General features: G+C 36.0%; 1 protein-coding gene across 1 annotated transcript; it reads right to left on the minus strand.

Annotated features, from left to right (window-relative positions):
- Window positions 1–392: 392 nt before the first annotated feature.
- On the minus strand, window positions 393–5,864 carry MESR6 (misexpression suppressor of ras 6). The gene has a single exon (XM_069829778.1). It carries the CDS (start codon window positions 4,049–4,051, stop codon window positions 2,876–2,878), a length of 1,176 nt encoding a protein of 391 aa, XP_069685879.1. The 5' UTR covers window positions 4,052–5,864; the 3' UTR covers window positions 393–2,875.
- Between the last annotated feature and the right edge of the window lie 1,291 nt (window positions 5,865–7,155).

Below are 7,155 nucleotides of genomic sequence, written 5' to 3' on the forward strand. Positions count from 1 at the left end.
TTGCCTACGAAAATATGTTACAAATTATTGAGTTATTTAGAATAACCTTCCAACATAAAGTACGGTAAGTAAATAAGTCATTTAGTACGTAGGATCGTGTGATATCTGGTAACAGTTGGCAACACTGACAAGACGGCAGTATTTGCTGTTTAGGAACTGTTCTTATGTGACCCTCACTATACTTTTGGCATAACCGTCATGATCTGGAGGTACGCCTAGCAAGCGTAATTACTCATGCTCTGACAAAGTGTTCGAGAGGAGATACGAATCCCGCTTCATTTTTCCTAAGCAGGATTGCCAGATGATGCTCGAGCGGAAACATATTGCCCATGTTTGGCCTAGACGTTTCATACAATTCCATTTAACTAAGAAAATGAACCTCTAAATCCAGATGTTTACAAGATTTTTTTTATTTCCAGAAAAATTAAACACAAGTTACATTTCATAATACAAAACTCAAAACACTCATTCACTTTAACACAACATTACATCCTGTGTTTTCAATTTTTATTGAGAGTACAATGTAATAAAATAATTATCATTTTAGAAGTAAGTTTCGTTATTTGGCATTGTCATTTGTAACAACATGTACACACAAATTATGTCACAGTAACAAATGAGAAACATACTCAGTATAGTTACCGCATATGACAGGCTTACAAATTAGCATAGTTCTACACGCGCAGGATGTCTACATTATTACCGCGGGCGCCTGAATTTAAAAGAAAATCGCCGAAAAATTTACGCTATGAAAGAACATTAGAAATTTTTCAAACTTCGTATTATTTTGCGATGTCTATTACGTTTTCTTTTAGGCCGGCAGCATATTGCATCGAACATTGTCTCGGACAGGACGGTTTTGTCTCGGACAGTCCGATGTGACGGTTATTACAACCATTGTTATGAGACTGCAGCATACTGCATCGGACATTGTCTCGGACAGGAGGTTTTGTCTCGGACAGTCCAATGTGACGGTGATTGCACGAATTCTTATGAGGCTGCAGCATACTACATCGGACATTCTGTCTCGGACAGGAAGTTTTGTCTCTGACAGTCCGATGTGACGGTGATAACACGAATTCTTATGAGACTGCAGCATACTGCATCGGACATTCTGTCCGGACAGTCCGATGTGACGATGATTGCACGAATTCTTATGAGACTGCAGCATACTGCATCGGACATTCGTCCCAGTCAACCACGGACCGTCCTGGGCGGTCTCGAACAAAATGAAGCATTAGTCACATGAAGTTTCGTCCGCTGGCAGACAGATCGGACATTTCATTCTGCGCATGCGTTAAGTCTAGGCTACTGTCTGCTCTCACACTCATCCTATTTGTTCTATGTCCAGAGGTGGTTATATTCAGTGGTACAATTTCATTATTGTATTTTCCAATTGAATTTAAGGGGAAGGACCTACAGGAATGACCAAATGTGTGTCAAAATTAACTTTTTTTTTTTTTGCCTAAAAATACTTCATAATATTAACTTTATTTGAGCGATATTTCGAGGTCGTTAGGAAGAAAATAATTGCTTTTACGTCATTTTTAAATAGCCGCTGCGCTCCAGTCCTTTTACTCTAATCTCAAATTTCTCCCTTGAATATATAGAGTTTGTTTGTTTTACATTTTTCAACAATTAATAATTAATATATCACACAATAATAGAGCTAAATGAATCAAATTTTCAGAGCATATTCTCACATTATACATGAATAATTCTGTAATAGGAAATTGTCAAATTGCAAATTAAATAGTAAGTTAAAAACAGACGTGCAATTTTTCTTTCTGTTCATAAAAATGAAAAATTAAAATTAAAATTTGTAAAATGTAAAACAAAATTAATTAGCAGTCTTTCAGCTTTCATTTTTAAGACAAGATTTATGATTCTGTGATACTCTTGAGAACAGATATATCATTTTCTTTATAATGCTGCATTTTTTTTTTTTCATTTTTATATCTGTGATTGTACCATAAGGGGCAAAAGTGAAAATGTTGTATTTAAAAGGCTCCATACATTGATATGAAACTATGTTAGGGACATAGAGGCTCTACTTAAAATAACATAAGAAAAGAGATTTCCTGTAGGTACTTCCCCTTAAAATGTATGTAGACGCAGATAAATATGTTGTTTGTGTGCATGCAAGGTTCCCACCTTTTGATTATACATTTAAAACAACAGCATAAGAAGGATCTAGTAGATAAAATGTGCAGGAAGTTGCATTAATGCGTTTATAAAACCAAATACATTAATTTATTGATTCAGAGGATGATTCGAACAACTTATATTTAGAGTCTATGTTATTTTCTTCTTTCAAGCACATAAAATATTACGACTTCGTCACCAGTTGCCATCACGTCACAACTGAGAGTGAGAAATTCTGTTCGAAATCGTTCGAGACAGTCCTAGACAGTCCGAAACAATCTTGTCCGGTATCGAACGGTACGAGAGGAAATTGTCCCGTCCGAGGTAGAATGTCCGTTGCAGTATGCTGCCGGCCTTATAGGCATATTAAGTTTCCTCTTAGAGCATACTTCGAGAGTTTTTTTCAGGGTTATACAGCGGACTGATAAGGGGATAAGTATGTAGTTACAGTATAACACTCGCCATTACCATTAGATGGCGTTTAAGTGGCATTAACAAGAACTGACATTAAAAGGTCAGTGTCGTCAACTTAGCGGTTTTTATGGGTATAGTAGATACTTGTTATAATTTAGCAAGAGCAATATCAGATGTTGACATCGGACTGCAATGATTTTTAAAACTAAAATGAAGTAAGAAAGTGGACCTTTAGATTTTTGGTGGACCCCTAATATTCTATTTATTTGCAAGACTGTAACGTGAGCATGTTAAAAGTGAAGATATATATATGCAATCAGTCTTCTTCCTCTTCTTCATATGCCAAAATAACGCTCACCGGAGAATAAACCTGTCTCAAAACTTTGAGTACGGCTTCCTGGATAAATTCTACATCTTCCAAAGGACAGTAATCATCTTCACTCGATCTTGAGATTGTTATAACTGTTGGTGGTCCAGGTAAGACACTCAAGAGTCCTGCAAACGATAAAGAGATCAATTGTTCAATATCCTTCCTTGAAGTCACGTGGTGAGGTAGGTCTGTGTCGTCACAAGTACAGCCAGCATCATGTACTAATTCCCAGTCTACTTCTTCTCCAGGATATTGAGTTTCAACGTTTTTGACCAAAGTAGCCACAGTTTGTAATTTTGGCGATGCTTCACCTTGGTATTCGTGGAGATTTCGATGCTCTTGCAAGTGTTTGAAAATTGTTTCCAATTCAGAAAGTTGCATCTGTCTCTCTTGAACTTTTTCTTGAATGGATTTTAGATCCTGATCTTCATTTGGAGGCTGAAAATAATACAGATCTTGAAGAATTGAATAAAGACCAGCATTCTGATATATGCCTTTAAACGGATTTCTTGTACTGAAGAAATCTAGGTCAATATCTAAAATAAATGATTCCCCTTGAGCAATGTACTGGCGAAAGGTCTTGCCAAGCTCTTGAAAATCGTCTTTATTTTCTGGCGACTCCAGATATCTCCCCAAAGTTGCTACCTCTAGCGAGACTTGACGAGTGTTATCAAGCTCATCTGGCAAGCAGAATAGTGCCTCACTCACAAAATACGAATCTGTAGATGTCAATCTTATTTCACCAGACTCTTTATGACGACCAATCAAGAAATTTCGGGAACCATTCTTCATCTGTTTTGCCCAAAATGGCTTGATCCACACCAAATTCTTGAAATGACCGGCATAAGCAGCCGGCATCATCCAATTTTCGATGCTCAAATGACTGAACAATTCATGTTTGTTCCAGACTGTATCAGCATGCATACCTTTCGGTATCAACATATCAGGATGTGAATCGAGATGTATGAAGGTATTGCCTTGTAAAGGGAGATGTTTGGATCCCATACATCTGTAAATGAACGGCAGTACATCATTGTGGTTTTCTGCTATAAAAATAGGTAGCTCCTTGAACTTCTTTCGTGGAATAGAGATTTCTGATGATGTTCCTGCTACAGCTTCCATCACTTCAGTAACAATTTTAAGATGAAAGCCAATCACTTCAATATTGTACACAGTTTAAAAACCTATATTATTAACTTGGTTCTAAACTTGAAGACAAAATGGGAAACTTACTTTCAATCAACGTATGATTTACATCAAATAAGGGAATGTGAAATGCATGTAGGTATTTCAACCCTTGATCCTTACTCTAAGTTAACATACGAAATATTCAATCAATATCTGACAGATTTTACTATAAAGGTAAATGAAAAATAAACTATTTACTCATAAATGAAGAGAAATTGATAAAACAGCAAACTTGATCATTTTCTCTGAGTTAAGAATGAAGAATATGCAACAAACACGTTATATGAAGTTTCTCTCCAATGACCCCAGATACTGTGACACTGAAAAAAAATTCAAAAGAACTGTATATTACTGAATTGAAAATGTAAATAAGAATAAATGAAGATGAGTTCTGAGTTCAGAATGATGAAAACACAAACAATAGGCTATTTGTATCAGGTTATTATGGGATAATTACAGATGCAGCCGTTACAATGATATAAGCTAACAATGTGAGATTAGTGTGGTATACAGGGAATAACACTATAAAACCAACAACTTAACCCTTACCCTAAGGTCAAAGTAGGAAACATCCAATTGATACCTGTAATAAATTACCAAGAAATTACTCCAAATTTCATTGTTACACGAGACATGTAAAAAATACGAGACTGTACACATAAACTTAATTATTGTTACCTTATAAATATAGTAAATTTGTTTAGACTTCTAGTTTCAAATTAAAAGAAAAAATCCAGTAATAATACTACAGAAAAGATTACATAAGGATTGTCTCACGTATCAGGTCTTAAATCTAGTTACAATACTAATTCCACCAACAAAGTAACATGAAATCGTCCATATTTCATGTCTTCTTATGGCCACTTATTGTCCAGTCACTGTGACTACGATGTAACAACCAATTCTGAGGACTGTTTCTATTACTGAAGTCAGTATTCAGATGAAGTATATTGTTTTAACTAACACATCAGGCATGAAGATTTAATGAGATAATAAACAAATTTCTTGCTTGCACTTCATTATACTATTATGCATCATTATACTGTCATTCGGATTACATCATTTCGGTTTCTGCACTCAATACTTGCATGAAGAATATTTCTGTCTCCTTCGCTTATCGTATGAGATATTCAGCCAAACTGGCTCATATGGAAACTATAAACCCTAGTTTATGAAAACAGTTCACAACTCACTCAGAACTGTACGTTTTCGATGAAATAGAGATGGAAAACCGAGTAACAGTAGAATGTTTGTTCTGCTATAAATGATAGCCTACAGCAGTTCAGGATGTCTAGTCAGTACTTCTAATCACATGCAGTACTTTTGTTGTTATGATTGTATAATAGCAACATCAGTCTACAGTTCATGGACATTTACATTACTCTCAAAAGGGCTCGCACAATCAACTGCAGCATATAAAAGTTCAATGTAACAAAATAATATAAATTCAATCAGTAAAATATATCGCGAAGGAGAAAAATAAGTGAGAAGTAACTGGAGCTCCCAGTTCAGTTACAAAATTCACTGCCTACTTAGTTTTAACAAACTTAGAAGGCTAGCAACACTTCATGTGACAACACGTATCTTCGTTTGTCTTCATCAGTCGTACTTTAACGATGATATTGCAGATTAACTCCTCGTAAAATCTGCTGAATTCTTGATTCTTGAAAGCACCAAAAATACTGACGTTTGTTCCCTTCTTCACTACTTCTTCACAGCAACCCAAGACGTCCATGTATGAAAAAAGGTACAAAATTCTAAGAACATGTCATGAAAAATTAATATATTAGGTCGTCTCAAAAGTTTTTTTCCCTAATTCATGTGGATTTAATCATTGCTGTTTAGACACAATCTCAAATTACTGGTGAAGATGACTACTAAGTGTGGTTTTAGAAACCCCAGGACTTGCTGTCAATTCACTGCTAATGGCATGTGACTGCCCTTCCAGTTTGGCAGATATAACGTCATTCTCTAGAATAGGTGGCCTTATTGAACAAGGTTTATCTTTAAGATTCAAGTCTCCATCATTTAATAACTAAAACCACTTAGATTGCGTCTTACTACTGGATACCTCTTCACCTTCCTTCACATATTTCTTTTCGTACCCCTGTCTTTTTCCCAAAGAAATGCAGAAGTACTCCAACTGCGATTGCGTTGTCGCACATTTCCAAAGAGAAAACTGTAGATAATAAGCGCCATATATATATCGCAAAACTTATATGCAGTTAAATGCTGCCTTAATTTCAACAACACATATAAACAAATCGTTCGTTACATTGCAACTCAACGACAAATGTGTTAAACATTTATAGGAAAGACTTTTGAGACGACCTACTACAATAATAATGTCATCATAATAAAGAAATAGAGCTATATATCATAAATATCTATATGTCCTTTATAAATAAATGGCAAAACAAAAGAAATATTTAATCAGGTTGATTGTGTATGACAGGTCCTACTACTGTTGATAAAGAGTCCTTTACTGCTTCTTTTAGCCAACAGAATACGATAGCCTACTAATATAATCAGTGCGTACGACGTCTACGTTCAGATGTATTAACAACTCAGATTAACACAAATGGAAGATCAGCCTACTGACTAGAGCAGCCATGGGCATTCATGGCACTGCGTGCTACTGTGGCCTCGCTCAATTACTTCAGTACATTACGCAACTCATTCCAAATGATAGGCGTAATACGGTTCAAAACAACGCAGTCAATTTCGCATATTGCTTTCGGTACATGGGCGAGTTAGACTTTGCATGCTTTCCTTCCCTCCCACTTTTATGTGGCAGCTATTAGGTTACGTCCACTTTCGGCTTTGCCCTTCAAAATTCTCTGCAGTCCCTTCAGTGGAACGGGGAAATTCAAAGTGAGGCAAGTAGCCAACAGGCTTGGAGCTTACCTATTCAGTTTTATTCAGTCTCAAACTTCCTTGCAAGGACGCATTTTCGCGTACCATTTAATGTCTTTCCTCCCATTCCATCATTTCATTCATCCATTTGGAATGAGCCCTAAAAGGGCCATGGATCCACA

Source organism: Periplaneta americana, chromosome 1 (assembly GCF_040183065.1).
Source record: "Periplaneta americana isolate PAMFEO1 chromosome 1, P.americana_PAMFEO1_priV1, whole genome shotgun sequence".
Taxonomy (NCBI): domain Eukaryota; kingdom Metazoa; phylum Arthropoda; class Insecta; order Blattodea; family Blattidae; genus Periplaneta; species Periplaneta americana.

Excerpts from the sequence above, each read along its gene's own strand:
- MESR6 (XM_069829778.1), bottom strand. The coding sequence starts at position 4,051 with ATGGAAGCTGTAGCAGGAACATCATCAGAAATCTCTATTCCACGAAAG.